This window comes from Microcaecilia unicolor, chromosome 3 (genome assembly GCF_901765095.1).
Source record: "Microcaecilia unicolor chromosome 3, aMicUni1.1, whole genome shotgun sequence".
Taxonomy (NCBI): domain Eukaryota; kingdom Metazoa; phylum Chordata; class Amphibia; order Gymnophiona; family Siphonopidae; genus Microcaecilia; species Microcaecilia unicolor.
In genome coordinates, this window is record NC_044033.1 from 87,683,719 (window position 1) to 87,700,840 (window position 17,122).

At 48.0% G+C, this 17,122-nt stretch overlaps 1 protein-coding gene across 1 annotated transcript in view; it reads right to left on the reverse strand.

Annotated features, from left to right (window-relative positions):
* Positions 1-17,122, reverse strand: part of MDH1 (malate dehydrogenase 1) — a 132,041-nt gene that overhangs the window by 89,976 nt on the left and 24,943 nt on the right. Inside the window, exon 3 of the mRNA XM_030196157.1 lies at positions 7,343-7,439. Coding sequence (XP_030052017.1) covers positions 7,343-7,439 — 97 coding nt within the window. The remainder of the gene's footprint in view (positions 1-7,342; positions 7,440-17,122) is intronic.

Sequence of the window (17,122 nt, forward strand, 5' to 3'; positions counted from 1 at the left end):
AAGCCCCGTTTCTGATGCAAATGAAACGGGGGCTAGCAAGGTTTTCTTCTGTGTGCATGTAGGAGTGTGTGTGTGTGTCCCTGCCCTCTGCCCTCTCTCCCCGCCCCCCTCTGAGTCCTTCACTGTTACAGAGAGAGCGATTTGATTTCGTGCTTTGCTGTGTTTTCCTTCACTGACTGTTTGTGTTACAGAGAGGGCGGGGCAGACACTCATGGGGAAACCGGATATCTCTCCCCCTTCACACTTCCGGCTGGAGGCTTCAAAGAACGTTGGTGGTGCCTTTTATATAGAGAGATATTTTATGTTTATTTTGGTACAAATTACCCAAATTTGCTTAAGAGTACACAGTTAAATAACAAAATCTAGGGGGTTCCCTTTTTCTCCCCAATCACAGTATTGTATTGAATGAATGTGTTCTCTCCTTATGTATTTCCCTTGTTAATGTTTTGGTTTCACTCTTTTAAAGATTGTATTTTATCATAAACTGCTTAGATACTAGTGTTGAGTTTGAGTATATCAAATAAAGATAATATAATGATAAATCCATCTCCCGAGAACATGGCATTCACAGTTGATGCAGTAGTGAGGAAACGTTGCCCGTCTTATCTGACACTGCACTGTTGTGAAGCAAATGACAGCAAATGTGTTACATTATCTCCAAAAAGGTTCTGGTTGCTATCTCCACAGCCCTAATCATACCAGCTGAACCAGAGTTTGATTAAGATGGGAAAATTAGGTTCTTACCTTGGTAATTTTCTTTCCTTTAGTCACAGCAGATGAATCCATTAACTGATGGGTTGTATCCACCTACCAGCAGGTGGAGATAGAGAACACTGAAAAACCACAGTGACCCTTGGACTGCTAGCCCCAACTGCCTTCAGTATTTGAGATTTCCAAAGCAGTGAACCATAAAGGTAGAATAACATAAACTTTCCTCACAGCGAACAAACGCCCAGTACAGGAGCAATAACATACAAAGGAGGGACGATCTCAACCTCCTGTAGTAGAACATCATGTAGAAATTCTGAGAACTGGTTTCCAACTTCTCCCAATGAGATTTATATCTGCATGAAAGATCTGAACAAAAAACAAAGTCAGACAGGGAGGGATCATAGATTCATCTGCTTTGACTAAAGGAAAGAAAATTGCCAAGGTAAGAACCTAATTTTCCCTTCCTTCTCATCAACAGCAGATGAATCCTATTAACTGATGGGATGTACAAAAGCAATCCCTACTTAGGGTGGGAGTGGAGGAGTGGCCTAGTGGTTAGGGTGGTGGACTTTGGTCCTGGGGAACTGAGGAACTGAGTTCGAGTCCCACTTCAGGCACAGGCAGCTCCTTGTGACTCTGGGGAAGTCACTTAACCCTCCATTGCCCCATGTAAGCCGCATTGAGCCTGCCATGAGTGGGAAAGCGCGGGGTACAAATGTAACAAAAAATAAATAAACAGGCCACACCGCGATCAAGCACTTGTGCTCCAAAAATCGCGTCCTGCTTCACTGCAACATCCAGCCTGTAATGCCGGACAAATGAAGAGCTGAGAAGCCCAAGTAGCCGCACTACAGATCTCTTGAACAGAGTGTGCACCTGTTTCAGCCCATGAGGAGGAAATCGCTTTCGTGGAATGCACCTTAAACGCTTCAGGCAGAGACCGGCCTGAAAGCAGATACAAAGAAAAAAATGTAGTGGCCTTAGACGCCGGACAACCGCGTCGAGGACCTGTCAAAGGTGATCAGAAGTCCTGAAGTCATTTGACATCTATAGATACTGCAACAGCGCCCTGCGGACATCAAAAACATAGTAACATAGTAACATAGCAGATAACAAAAAGATGTAACTGCCCAAAGGAGTCCGGGAAATCTTCCCTAGAAAAGGAAGGAAGAAAAATGGACTGGTTCAGGTGAAACGCTGAAACTACCTTAGGCAGGAAGGAAGGCACTGTATGTACCGTTACTCTGGACTCCGAGAATTGCAGAAAAGGGCCCGACAGGACAGCGCCTGCAGCTCAGACACGCGTCTAACTGATGTCATGGCCACCAAAAAGACTGTCTTGAGAGTCACATCCTTCTCTGAAGCTCGCTTAAGCGGCTCGAAGGGCGAACACTGGAGAGCCTTCAACACCAGCCCCAGGTTCCAGGCCGGACAGGGCAACCGCACTGGAGGATGGAGCCTATGCACCCCTTTGAGAAATCGGGCAATGTCCGGATGAGCAGCAAGGGACAAGCCAGCGACTTTCCCTCAATAGCATGCCAATGCTGCCACTTGAACCCGCAGGAAATTGTAAGACAGGCGTTTTTGTAAGCCATCCTGCAAAAAGTCCAGCACCGGCGAGACAGAAGCCCGCGTGGGAGTGATCGCCTTTGAAACACACCACGCCTCAAACTTGCGCCAGATCAGAGCATAAGCTGCAGAAATGACCTTGTTAGAATAGCCCTTGTCTCTCAATTGCGCCCTCTCAAGAGCCAGGCCGTAAGACCAAATTGGCAGGGATCCTCCATAGACACCGGACCCTGAACCAACAGGTTCGGCACCAGGGGCAAATGAAATGGGGCCTCCACCATTATCCGACGGAGATCCGCATACCACGGACGCCTTGGCCAGTCCGGGGCGATAAGAATCACCAATCCCTGGAGTAGTCGAATCCGAAGTAGGACTTGCCCTATCAAGGGCCAAGGAGGGAACACATACAGGAGGCCCGAGGGCCAGGGTTGAGCCAGAGCATCCAACCCTGCCGAGTGAGGATCTCTCCGTCTGCTGAAAAAGCGAGGCACTTTGGCGTTTGCACTTGACGCCATTAGATCCATTCCGGGAGTCCCCTATTTGGCACAAATCTGAAGAAAAACTTCTTCTGCCAGTTCCCATTCCGCCGGGTCGATTTGATGCCTGCTGAGAAAATCGGCTTGCACGTTGCTCTGACCTGCTATGTGAGCTGCTGACAGAAGCTGCAGGTGGAGCTTGGCCCAGTGGCAAATCTGAGCAGCTTCCGCGACCAGGGCCCTGCACTGAGTGCCGCCCTGCCGATTTATGTAGGCCACCGCTATCTTGTTGTGTGACAGCACCCGGACAGCAAGTCCCTTCAGAGTCTTTTGAAAGGCCATAAGAGCCTGGAATATCACTCTCAGTTCCAAGCGATTGATGGACCACCCCGCTTCCACGGTTGTCCACTGACCCTGAGCATAGCTTCCCTGGCAATGTGCTCCCCAGCCCAAAAGGCTGGCATCTGTTATCACCAGGCACCAAGAAGGAAGCGCAAGCGGCATTCCTTGGCGCAGCATCCTGTCGGAGAGCCACCACTCCATACTGAGCCAGGCTGCAGGGAGCCACGTTAGTCTGCGTTGATATTCCTAGGAAATCAGAGACCATTATTGAAGCAGGGCAATCTGCAGAGGCCTCATACGCGTTCTCGCCTAAGGAACCATCTCCAAGGTGGCCGTCATCGACCCCATCAGCTGGACAAAGTCCCAAGCTCGCGGGCGAGGCATCCGTAGGAGCAGACAGACCTGATTCTGAAGCTTGCACCGCCTTTGGTCGGGGAGAAAGACAAACCCCGAGGCCGTGTCGAACCGGACCCCCAAATACTCGAGAGACTGAGAGGGGGTCGGGTGACTTTTGGGTATATTGACCACCCAGCCTAGCGCCTGCAGGACTGTAACCACTCTGGCTGTGGCAAGACGACTTTCGGTTGTCGAATCCGCTCTGATGAGCCAGTCGTCGAGATAAGGGTGAACTCTGATACCCTCTCACCTGAGACAGGCAGCTACAACCACCATTACCTTGGAAAAGGTACGGGGAGCTGTGGCAAGGCCTGAAACTGGAAGTGTTGTCCCAACACCGCAAACCAGAGAAACCGCTGATGTAGGGGCCAGACAGGAATGTGCAAATACGCTTCTTTTAGGTCCAGAGACGTGAGAAACTCTCCTGGCTGTACCGCCGCAATGACGGAGCACAGGGTTTCCATGCAAAAGTGTCATACTCTGAGGGCCTCGTTGACTCTTCGTAAGTTGAGGATCGGTCTGAAAGACCCGCCCTTTCGAGGCACGACAAAATAAATGGAATAGCGGCCGCAACCGCATTCGGCGGGAGGCACCGGGATCACCGCTCCAAGGTGCAGCAAGACTTGTAAGGTCTCCTCTACTGCCGCCCATTTTACGGCAGTGCTGCATCGGGACTCCACAAACACGTCTCGCACCAGGGCACCAAACTCCAGTCGGTAACCTACTCTGATCAGGTCCAGGACCCACTGATCCAAGGTAATCTTGGTCCACTCCTCTAGAAAGAGGGAAAGATGTCCTCCTACTGCAGGAATCAAAGGAGTGGACTGGCGTCCCATCATTGTGGAGGACGCCCCTGAACTCCTGGCCTTGAACTGGCCCCTGCGGAACGTTTGTCTGAGCGAAAGGAGTTCCTGTGCTGAAAACGTGCACGTTGAGAAAACCCAGCAGAGCGCCCCGGGCGATACCTGTGAGCTTCTGGGAAGCGAGGCCTGGGAGGGAAACGAGGACCCTTAGAAGAAGGCCTCGGCCTATCCTCAGGTAACTGCTGGGGCTTAGAGTCCCCCAGGTCTTTCACAATCTTCTCCAATTCCTCTCCAAATAACAGAAGGCCCCGAAAGGGTAACATCACCAGCCTTTGCTTAGAGGCCATGTGAGCCGCCCAATGCCGCAGCCAAAGAAGGTGGCGGGCAGAAACCACCACTGACATCTGTTTAGCCGAAGCTCTGACCAGATCATAAAGGGCGTCAGCCAAAAAATGACAGGGCCGACTCCATCCACGGGGCAAACTCAGAGAGGGGCCTCGCACCATCCGTGGGCTGTTCCACCGCCTGTTGTAACCAGGAAAGACATGCCTGGGCTGCATAGGAACTGAAAATAGACGCCCTTAAGGAAAGGCCCGCAATTTCAAAGGACTGCTTCAGCGCAGATTCCAGCCGCCAGTCCTGCATGACCTTCAAAGCGACCCCTCTCTCTACTGGGAAAGTGGTCTTTTTAGCCACCGCCGTGACCAACGCATCCACTTTAGGCATCCCCAAAGGGGCCAAGTGCTCCTCACTCAGAGGATAAAGCTGACCCATAGCCCTGGCCACTTTTCAAAGGCCCATCGGGGTCAGACCATTGAGCTGAAATAAGCTCTTGGATGGAGTCATGCACCGGAAAGGCCCGAGTAGGCTTTTTAGTACTCGCCATCCTAAGATTAACAGAGGAGGCCTCGCCTTCAGCAGGATCATCAATCAAGAGGGCCTGCAAGGCTTCAGTAATGAGAGCTGGCAGCTTGTCACGGTGGAAAATCCGAACCGTATTAGGATCATCCAAATCCAGTGGCAAACAGGCACCCTCCTCTGGATCATCTGTCCCTGAGGGCCTGCCAAATCCCTCAGACTCCCCACAGCCCGACCACGGGGGGGGGGGGGGGGGGGGGGGGGGGGGGGGGGGGGGGATATGCGCCACTTTCAGACGGGGAATTTACCCATCTATGTTTAGCGTGTTTCCAACGCTCGGGGGAGGAAATAACATCTGAAGCCATCCCAGGGGCCTCAGCACCCGGAGGGAAGCTATGATGCAACGCAGTGTCAAGACACCTGCGGCAGAGCTCTTTTCAGCATGAACGCCTTATGCATTAAAAGCACAAACTCAGGGGAGAAAAACTCACCCTGGCCCTCCGCCTCCGAATTAGGAGAAACGGATGTAGGAGCTCCTCTGGCAGCCTCTAAACGAGGTGTCCCCCTGCACTCAGACTCCTCCGCAACCGCGAAGATCAAGACATGCGGCGCTTCCAAAATGGCGCCCGCTGCCAGCTCCATCGAGCAGGAAGAAACATCGTTTGCCATGCTCATACTAGTGCGTCTAAGGAGCACGTTTTGCACAGCCCCGCTGCTGATCTGCGTTTACCACAACGGGAGCAGCGCTTAACTCCCTCAGCAGCCATCGCCCGACTGGACGGAAATATAGCAATAAAATGGCGGCTTCACGCCAAAACTTACCCCATTCCGCACGGCGTCCATGGGACCTCCCCGGAGGAGCTGGGCACCACTCTCATCTCAGAATCCCGAGCCAATGAGCTCCGGTCAAGCTGCACTGAACCAGAATCTCTGGAAAAAGCCTCAGAACAGTCACGCAATAAAAGCGCTCTCTGTTTTTTTGTTTTATTTTTTAACGCTGTGAGGAAAGTTGGAGGCAGGCAGCAACAGAGGGACTCTGGGTGGGACCGGGGAATGGGTAAGGAAGGAAAGGTCGAACCTATATGCCTTTAAAGTGGGCACCACCAGCCACAACACCCCCTCCTCAACTGGCAAAGCACAGGAGCCACCCTAGGCAGAAATCCAGGAGCTGATCAAGCTACGTCCACACCTGGTGGGAGATAGAGAAATACTGAAGGCAGTTGGGGCTAGCCGTCCAAGGGTCACTGTGGTTTTTCAGTGTTCTCTATCGCCACCTGCTGATAGGTGGATACAACCCATCAGTTAATGGATTCGTCTGCTGCTGATGACAAGGAACAGGTCTTTTGCACAGAAGCAAGCCATGAAAAACTGAGTTATCCTTCATTAAATTCATGGTCTGCTTTGAAATAGTTCTTGTAGACTGTAGTCAATAACATAAAACAAGATGATAAAACACAGCTCTGACTGGGATGATACAGCAGGAGCTCCTTTCTATTCTTCCCCTCAACCAATGACATCATTTGTAGCAACAGAAGTGTGCTTGCGTATGTTGGGATAACTTTATTCCTTCAATAAATGAAGTAGTATGTTAAAAACTTTTGTTTACTCAGGTTACCTTTTGTCACATTTCGTTTAAAGAAACCATTCAGTGTGACAAACATGCAATAAGGGAATTTCTTCACATCAGTGTATACTATGGAAGAAAAGCAGGAGAGGGGAGATAAATGGTTTCTATCTTAAGTACCTCCCAGGCATACATGCACAGGAGGTGGACCTCTTTCAGCTGACAGAAGCTCTGGAGGAGGGGGCATAACATGAAGGTGAAAGGGGACAGACTCAGGAGTAATGTAAGGAAATACTTCTTTACAGAAAGGGTGGTGGATGTGTGAACAGCCTCCAAGTAATCAGATGTGGAGATGAGGACTGTATCTGATTTTGAAAAAGCATGGGACAGACACAAAAGGATCTCTAAGGAAGAGGAAGGGATACTAGAGAACACATTGAGCCTGCAAATAGGTGGGAAAATGTGGGATACAAATGTTAACAAATAAACAAATAAATATGGTCTTTATCTGCCATCATTTTCTATGTTACTATGTAAAAGTAGAATCTATATTTTATATACATACCCTCTCCTTCAAACTAACCACCACAAATTGATTAGTTTAACATTAACACTATTATTACCTTTCAGCAGTGGAAGTGCACAATCCTGCAGTTCCATCACTACTCCTTCCAACACAGTCATCATGGGAGTGATGTCCAACAGATGAAGAATCAGTTTCTGAAGAAAAAAAGATTATAACTTTATAGTAATGCTTTTTATGAAAGCCTTTCAAGCCACAATCTGTGGTAGCACATACAGTCATTCCCACCTTAATTCCTTTATTTATCCTGTTTGTCTGTCTTGATTAGATTATAAGCTCTGTGGAGCAGGGACCCCCCCCCCCCTCTGTGGAGCAGGGACCCCCCCCCCCCACATGCTCTGAGTATGTCTAGTAGCGCTATAGAAACGATAAGTAGTAGTGGTGGCATATATCAAGCGTCTGCCCTTGAGGGATAGTGAATATCAGAAAACTTCTTGAAGCACGACTAGCAAAGTTATTTCTAGTTAGCTTAGCAGCAGATAAAGCTAATAAAATTGTAACTCTTTTGTATTTGAAGAAAGCTACATTAAGCATTTAAATATGTCAAATGCCCCTGTTTAGTCACAACCAATTATCTCCATCGGAACCCTATTCAGTCACCAAATCATATACAAAACATGAATTCAGCAGAAAAGCCTAAAGAGAAACTTTTTTCCACATTAAAAGAAAAAAAAAAGGGGGGGGGGCAAAATAATAAAATATGAAAATTAAACAAAATATGCACATTTTACTGCAAAAAGAAAGTTATACATTATAAAGAAACAATTCATCAAGGAGACAAGCAAAACGGGTTGAAATAGCTCTAAGACCTTTAAATATAATTTCACCTGTATTAAATGGAAAAATGCCATCACAGAAAGACATGACCTAGTTAAATGTTTTGATCAGGACTGGGGGAGGAAGTTTATGAGTTGCAGAAAAAAAATGGCAAAGAAGCACCTTATATGTTAGCTGGCGGGGGCTTAGAATTAGTCTATAATGTGTCTTTGCAGAAAAATGAGTGGGACTCCCGAAGAACATTGTCTGTTAAATAGCCAATGATTCTGAGCAGAAAAATTAATGTCAGCTTTAAGCCACTGTTATTTTTCCTTGATAATGAGTAGTGTTATTAGATTTATATAAGGTGTTCTGAATACATTTGCATCTCATTATATAATCCTGTGATAACTTTAATATGTTACCGTAATATAAATGCACAATATTGCTGCTTTAATGTGTGAAGAAAATAATGCACAATGTGCATCTTAACACCATCAGTAACTAGCCCCCTAAGGGACATCATTCATGAGACAGACTTATCTTTTTATGAACTTGATAGGAATGTTTGTATTTGATTAAGTTTAACTTGATTCTTTCCTTACACCCATCTGGATAACAGGAATAGAGCTCTTCATTCAATCAGTACTGCACCCAGGTCTCTCTTTGCTTTATGTTCAATATTCTTGATAATATTTGCTATTTTATAGAAAGATCTGAGATGGCCTATGCTGAAAGACTCCTACCATAAAGAAAACACGGTCCATGCACAATAAAGGTCAGTGAAAGCTCATCAGCTCTCCACTGTGGTATTATGTACAGAGCTACCACCACAATCTAAACAGTGCCTGGTTTGCTTTGTGGTACATGTCTTTCTAAATGGAGGAAGAAGCAGCTATGGGATATGTAAATGCAAGGAAGCATGAATCACACATTTTTCTTAAACCATCTCAGCTAACAGCTTCTAATGGGGAGAGAATTCCAAATGCTTTATATAAAACACTAGGAAAAAAGGCCCGTTTCTGACAGAAATGAAACGGGCGCTAGCAAGGTTTTCCTTGGAGTGTGTGTGTTTTACAGAGTGTGTGTGAGAGTGAGTGTGTGTGACAGAGAGAGTGAGACTGTGTGCGAGAGTGTGTGTGTGAGAATGAGAGTGTGTGCCAGGGGCCCCCTTCTCACCCAGTTTCAGGGTCCGCCTGCGCCCCTCCCTCCCAGTTTCAGGGTCTGGACCCCTTCCAAGTTCCAGGGTCCGCTCTCCCTCCCACCCACCCAGTTCCAGGGTCTTTCCCCCCCTCCCTCCCAGTTTCTGGGTCACCCTCCTCCCTCCATCCATCCCAGTTTCTGGGTGCGCCTGGCCCCCCTCCAAGTTCCAGGGTCTGACCGCCCATCCTCCCACCCAGTTCAGGATCATTGCCCCCCCTCTCTCCCTCCCTCCCAGTTCCAGGGTAGTTGCCCCCTCTCTTTCCCTCCCCTCCAGCCACCCACCTGCAACGTTGTGAAGCTGACTCCGTGGCTTCATTGAAGTGAAGGGTTCGTAATTTTCGTCAGGTTCGTCGCTCTGTAACATCTCTGTCGGCCCCACCCTCACGCCTCTGATAGGTCCTCCGCCCTCGACGTTGAAACGTGATGACATTGAGGACGTCGAAACATGATGACGTCGAGGGTGGTGGACCTATCAGAGGCACGAGGGCAGGGCTGAGAGAGATGGTTACAGCGCGACGAACCTAACGATCCTTACAAACCCTTCACTTGAAGTCACGGAGTCAGCTTCAGAACGTTGAAGGTGCCTTTTATTATAGTAGAGATTTCTAGACCACTATATCTAAATGGATACAACCTACATTCACAAAAATCAAAGAACTAAATAAACACAGAAATATAAAATACAGTGAAGTACATAATATTAAAAATGCAATAATTATAACAATCTTCCTGTAACTTACAATGCAAGTGGTCATATTACTGCATAACCAGAGACACACAAAAATGTTCTAATCGTGAAAAGGCCTGCCTAAATAAAAATGCCTTAAACTGCTTCTGAATAGGGAGTCACATGATGTGTTAGAGAGAGCAGGACGTGTGCTTTGCTCTCTCTGAGGGAACCGGGTCCATAACTGCAAATTGACCCAAAACTTTACTCCAGAGCAACATCACTATTTACCGGGGTAAGAGGAGACCATATGGACAAATTCGTTGAATCCTCCCCAAGACCCAAGGCGAGCAGAAGCACTAAGCGGGAGAAAGAAAAACCGCGATCGGGTGACGAGCCGCCAGAGCGCAAAGGGCCGTTAAGTGGGAACGCGGGGTTCACGAAGGAACAGCTTGACCAAATCACCGCTTCAGTGGAAGCAGCCCTGGAACCGTGTCTCGCCAAACTTTCCAACCAGTTTGCTAACTTTGAAGCAGTGCAGCAAGACCTCGAACGCTGGGCCGGGGAGCTAGAGCAACGGGTCTCCGACCTAGAGGACGCAGCGGCAACGACCCTGCAGGGGATAGAACAGCTTCAACAAACTGTTGCTTCCTTATCGGCGAAACTTGATGACCTGGAAAATAGGTCACGGAGATCTAATTTACGCTTGATTGGAATCCCGGAGACGGTGGGGGACAGAGTTCTCTCAGCAGAATTGGAAACCTGGCTGAAAAGTGAATTTGCGCTCTCGGACCATGCGGGGCCATTAAGCCTGGAGCGAGCACACACAATTGGGAGGCCTCAAGATGGCCGTGCGGGGTCGCACACGGTGATCATCAAAATCCATAACTACCTTCACAAGCTGGAAATTCTAAACGGATACCGGATGAAACGCGAAGCTACAAAATTCAAGGGCAGTGCGATCTGTATTTACCAAGATTACTCCGCAGCATTGCAAGAAAAACGGAAGGCATTTTCAGCCACGTGCAGCCGCCTCCATGATCTGAATATACAATTCATGCTGATCTACCCCGCTGTCTTAAAGATAAAAAGGAACGGTAGCTGGCATTCTTTCACCTCAGCCCCCGCTGCAAGGGAATTTGTGGCGGGCCTCGAGCGCCAAGGGTCCAATAACCAAGAGGAGCCCCCCGTGAGATGAACTGCTCGGACTTTGCCTTCAAGCACTATAAACCTGGTATCTATGAAGGGCATGATGTATGCACAAAAGTGTTTGATCATTACTTAAAGGGTCTAACGTTATTGCTCACTAGGGCACGGTTTTCCCCTTAACATCTAAGTGATTCTACAGTTGTGTGTTATTTGGGAGTTGGGGGACGGGGGTGGGCAGGGAGAGGTTCGGGAGAGGGGGGGACTGGGGCAGGGGGGTGGGAGAGAGGAGTGCATGGGGCTTAGGGCAAGAGGGCTAGACGAGGGGAAGGTCATCAACAAACGTGATATTGCAGTGCGAATGTGTGAGTGTATGGGTGTGAAGTGGGTACTACCATTTGTAGGCTCTGGTGTCCTGGGGAGAATCCCTGCTCTCTATGGAAGTTGGATCCCTCGGGGGGAGGTGCTGGCCCCCGGGGGTGATCAATGTGGCAATCTCGTTACCTTAACCAATGATACCCCGGTAACTGGCTGATCCCTCCCAGATAAAAACTGTATCTTGGAATGTTTCCGGGAGTACATCTCTGGTGAAACGCTACAAAATCTTGGCACAGTTGAGGCATAAGGGCGCCACTATAGCATGTCTCCAGGAGACCAAGCTCACGGACACAGAACACCAAAAACTGAAGCAGCACTGGGTGGGTGAGTGTTTCTACTCCTCCTCCGGGGGCAAGAAAAGTGGGGTGGCCATTCTAATTAAAAAAGGACTCCCCTGTCAGTCCAAATTGGTTTACAAAGACTCTGAGGGTCGCATAGTATTACTGCAGATGAATCACCAGGGTCTGAAATTCTATCTGTGTGCGGTGTATGGCCCCAATGACTACAGCCCAAGCTTCTTTCAAACACTCACCACATTGGGGCTTCAACATGCAGACGCCCCCTGGATATGGGCAGGGGATTTCAACCAAGTACTAAACCCGGCCTTAGACAGATCTTCCCCTAGGGCAATCCCAGGGCTGGGGAGTGGGAAGGGCATTCCGGCGCTCTGCCACCAACTTCACTTAGTAGACCCTTGGCGGGTGCATAATCCCACCACTAGAGACTATACTCACCAGTCCAAAGTCCACCAAACTTGGTCGAGAATTGATTATATCTTGGTTTCTCAGGCATGGTTCTTTAGGGTTAGGAAAGCTGAGTTGTGCCCAATGGTAGTTTCAGACCATGCAATGATCTGGCTGGTACTGGATCTGGCTGTGGGTACACCTGGGGCAAGATCATGGAGATTTCCCTCATATTTATGCCAAGACAAACAATTTATTGAGCACCTGCAGGCAAAGTGGCAATTTTATGTTGATACCAACGCTGAATCATGCGATTCGTCAATCACATTTTGGGAGGCCTCTAAGGCCGCTATGAGAGGGGAGGTGATTGCGTATCTAAGCGCAAGGGCTAAGAGACTAGCTTCTGGGGTACTCCGCTTAGAAGGGGAGTATAAGCTAGCAAAGAAAAAGTACATTGCACACCCTTCCCGTGTAAACAAAGATAAGATGGATGCTTTCCTGGTGGCACACAACTCCCCCCCTCCACGGACAAGCTAAGAAACATCTATTGGCGGGCCGGCTAAAATTTCAGTGCTTTGGTAACAAGTCGGGTAGACTACTGGCAAGGGTAGCACGGTCGAACGCCCCGCGTCAGTTTATCCCCATGATTCTTAATCAGAGGAGGGCACGGGTCTCTACCCCACAAGCTATTTTAGATGGGTTTCGAGCCTTTTTCGAGGACATGTATGCCACGGGTAGTCGTCAACAAGGACCCTCGCCATGGGACTACCTCGAGGATGCAGGGATGCCCAAGTTGAGGGCAGACACACAACATATGCTATCTGCCCCAATTCAAGGGATAGAGGTACAAAAAGTCATTAAGGCATTGAAGTTGGGCTCTGCCCCTGGGGTAGATGGATTCTCCAATGAATACTTCAAAATTCTGGCATCCCAGCATTGTGGTCCTCTGGTGGCTTATTATGATGAGGTGATAGAACGGGGTTTCTTCTCTAGGGGAGAAAATGAAGCTCTTATTACACTGATCCCCAAACCTGGCAAGCCACCAGACCAGATGGAATCTTATCGACCCATATCCCTACTTAATGTGGATTTTAAAATCTTGGCCAGAGTCATGGCGGACCGACTGGCAATCCACATCCCATCTTTAGTGGGGGAACACCAGGTGGGATTTGTACGGGGCTGGCACGCAGTCACTCATGTGCGGAAGGTACTGTTAGCTACGGCTTATGGCCAGGTCACTGGGGACCCACTGCTATTAGTGAGTCTTGATGCAGCCAAGGCCTTCGATAAAGTTAACTGGGACTACTTATTCCAAGTCTTAGAATATATCGGGGTGGGAGGAAGGTTCTTGGCTGCCATAGAGACCCTCTATCGAGGTACTACGGCACGGGTGCTGGTTAACGGGCTCCGCTCGGCCCCCTTCGCAGTGGCGAGGGGCACCAGACAGGGGTGTCCCCTTTCCCCACTGCTGTTTTTATTGTATTTGGAACCCCTCCTGCAAACTATACTAAAAGATTCAGACATAAAAGGAGTGACGTGCCGTGGGAGAGACACGGGTTCTTGCCTTTGCGGACGACCTTTTCCTGACCCTTACACAGCCTACCATCTCAGTCCCCCACTTACTAGAGGTCATAGAGGAGTTTGGTTTTTTTTCTGGACTTACCCTTAATCTACAAAAATCGCTGGCACTTCCGGTCCAATCTGTGGTAAAAGAAGAGTGGGTGGGTGATTTCCCATTCCAATGGGCTGAAGGGATGGTCCGCTACCTGGGAGTGTTGATTCCATCTGACCTCACCCGGTTGTCTGCAATAAATCTAGAACCGTTGAGGGAGAACCTTTCAACCACGTTGCGGGGGGGTGGAGGGGGCTGCCACTCTCGCTACAGGGCCGCATTGCTTTATATAACATGATCTTATTCCCTAAATGGACGTACATCCTACAGATGCTCCCGTTTACTTTGGGCCACAAGGAAGACTTGTGGCTCCAGAGGCAGCTTAATGGGTTTCTGTGGCAAGGGAAAAGAGCACAAATTGGGATTAAAATACTAATGCGGCCCCAGGGGAAAGGGGGACTGGGGCTTTTAGATCTGAGACTTTTCTCTATAGCTAGCTGTTTACGTCATCTATCGGATTGGTTTCGATCCACTGAATTTTTTTCATGCACGGGAATTGAGACCGCTCTGATGGAACCTCTTCACTTTGCATACTGGCTACAGGCCCCCACAGATCAATTGCCCCCCCTGGGTCCCTACAAAGTTATTTTGAATCCCTTACACAAAACGTGGCAATGGCTAAGCAAAACTTTCAAATGGGACAAATCAGTGTCGCCCTTACTGCCAATCCGGGATAATCCGGCATTTCCGGAAGGAGGGTCCTCAGTTCTGTGGAACAGGTGGTCAACTCGGGGGATCCACTTCCTATTCCAGGTGGTCACAGAGCAGGGATACATGAAATCGTTCCAGTCCCTGTGTAAGGAATTTGGTCTAGATAGGGGTGATGCATTTGCTTATTTACAGTTGAAACATTATGTTCGGTCACTGCCGGCTTACTCCCTGACCAGAGGGGTGTGGGAGCTCCAGGATGAACTGCTAGGGCTAGAGGCACAACTGAGAACTCCTCTGAAATACTTTCATGGTTGCTTACGAGACTCTTTATCACCACTTGACACTACTCCTGTATGCTCCCGGTGGAGTCAGGAGCTGAAATGGCATTTGGAGCCTCAACAGCTGGAGCTTTGTCTGAAATCGCTGTGCAAAGTGACTGAGAATACGGCTTGGTGGGAGTTGAATTATAAGTTTTTGTTGCGCTTACACATCTCACCCCACCAAGCCTTTAGAGCAACCTTGAGAGAGTCCGATGATTGCCTTAAATGTGCTAGAGGGGGCGCCTCTCTGGGCCACGTTTTGGTCCTGTCCGGCGGTGCATGCCTTTTGGTTGGCCATGGGCAAACAGGTATCAGGAATGTGGAAAGTGCGATAGAAACCCACCCCTGGCCAGCTGTTTGATGCATTCTTGGTGCAGGGGCCTATGCTGGAGGGCATGAGAGACTTCTTGAAGAGATCTGTGTTGATGGGGAAAAGAACCATCTTGCAGCAGTGGCTCACCCGGGAGGCCCCCTGCACGTCGCATTGGCGATGCGCTATGATGCAATGTTGTTCAGTGGAGAAACAGAGGGTCCGTGACCTTGCCTCCAAACGGGGAGACCACTTTTGCAAGAACTGGTCTCCGTTTTGGGACTCACTCACACCCATAGCAAAAAGTAGAATTTTGAATTGTTAGGGGAGGGATGGGGGGAGGGGTATTGGTGGGGTGGGCTTGCATGGAATAGGGGGGGCAGGGGGGGTACATATAAAAAAGAAAAAAATGTGTGTTTGGCACCTTCCATGTATAGACTTCATGCTGTTCTTGTCATTCAGTGGGATGTTTATGTGGTTTTGGTATTTTGTCACATGTTGTGTTGTGCCAATAAACAATATTTAACATAAACAACATAGATAAAAGTCATACTGTACACTAAAAAAAAAAAAGAAACTGCTTCTGAATAATTCAGATGTTATAGCCAGTCCTATTAGAGCAGCAAGCAGGTCCCTGGAGTAGCCTAGTAGTCAGTGCAGTGTACTGTAGAGAAGGGGACCCTGGCCCATATCTCACTCTAATTGTTACAGATATACTGCATAGGCGTGGTCAGTTCCCTCAGAGCAGGCCCTAAATTGTAGCTGTAGGAGTCCCTGTCTCACTGGTAATAGTGAAAGATTTCTCAGCACTATGCCTGCCATGGGTTGAAGTGTCCATTTTATGAGGATGGGTAGCCTCACTTAAGTGAGTTGTTAGAACGTAAGAATGTAAGAATAGCCATACTGGGCTAGACCAATGGTCCACCCAGCCCAGTATCCTGTTTCCAACAGTGGCCAATCCAGGTCACAAGTATCTGGCAGAAATCCAACAGAAGCAACATTCCATGCTACTAATCCCAGGATAAGCAGTAGCTTCCCCATGTCCATCTCAATAGCAGACTATGGGCTTTTCTTCCAGGAACTTGTTCAAATCTTTTTAAACCCAGATACACTAACCGCTGCTACTACATCCTCTGGCAATGAATCCCAGACCTTAACTATTCATTCGTTGAGTGAAAAAAATATTTCTTCCTATTTGTTTTAAATGTATTTCCATGTAACATCATTGAGTGGTGTCCCCTAGTCTTTGTACTTTTTGAAAGAATTAACAACAACAACAAAAAAAGGCGATTTACTTTTACCACTCTATAATTTTGTAGACCCGTCATATCCCCCCTCAGATGTCTCTTTTCCAAGCTGAAGAGCCCTAACCTCTTTAGCCTTTCATTTTGGTCGCTCTTCTTTGAGCCTTTACTAATTCCACTATATCTTTTTTGAGACTGGCGGCCAGAATTGAACGCAATACTCAAGGTCAGGTCGCACCATGGAGCGATACAGAGGCATTATAGAATTCTTTATCTTAATTTACCATCCCTTTCCTAATAATTCCTAGCATCCTGTTTGAGTTTTGGTTGCCACCACATACTTGGCAGAAGATTTCAGTGTATTGTCTACAAATTACACCTAGCTTTTTTTTTAAACACATTTTTATTGAAAACAGAGCAAAAATATATGATAGATCACCAAAAGTCATATATTTTCATATATACAACAAAGACCCACTGCCCCACCTCTACATCCCAAACTAGTACCACCCCTCCCCCAAAACTTAAAATAAACCTGTACCAAATCTCATGACCCTTTAAAAGTCCAGTGATCGCTGTTGCCAAATAGCTATCAGCTTTTCCACCAGCACCATATATTTAAGCCTCTGATGCCACCTAGAGGTGAATAAAGAGTCCTTACTTTTCCAGGTTGCAGCAATAATCGATTCAATACCCTACGTAAACCCACATCAAAAGTCTCTGGAAATACATTCAGAAAATATAATTCTCTGGTAAACTCAATGTTAAACCCAGACATGACAGTAAACGC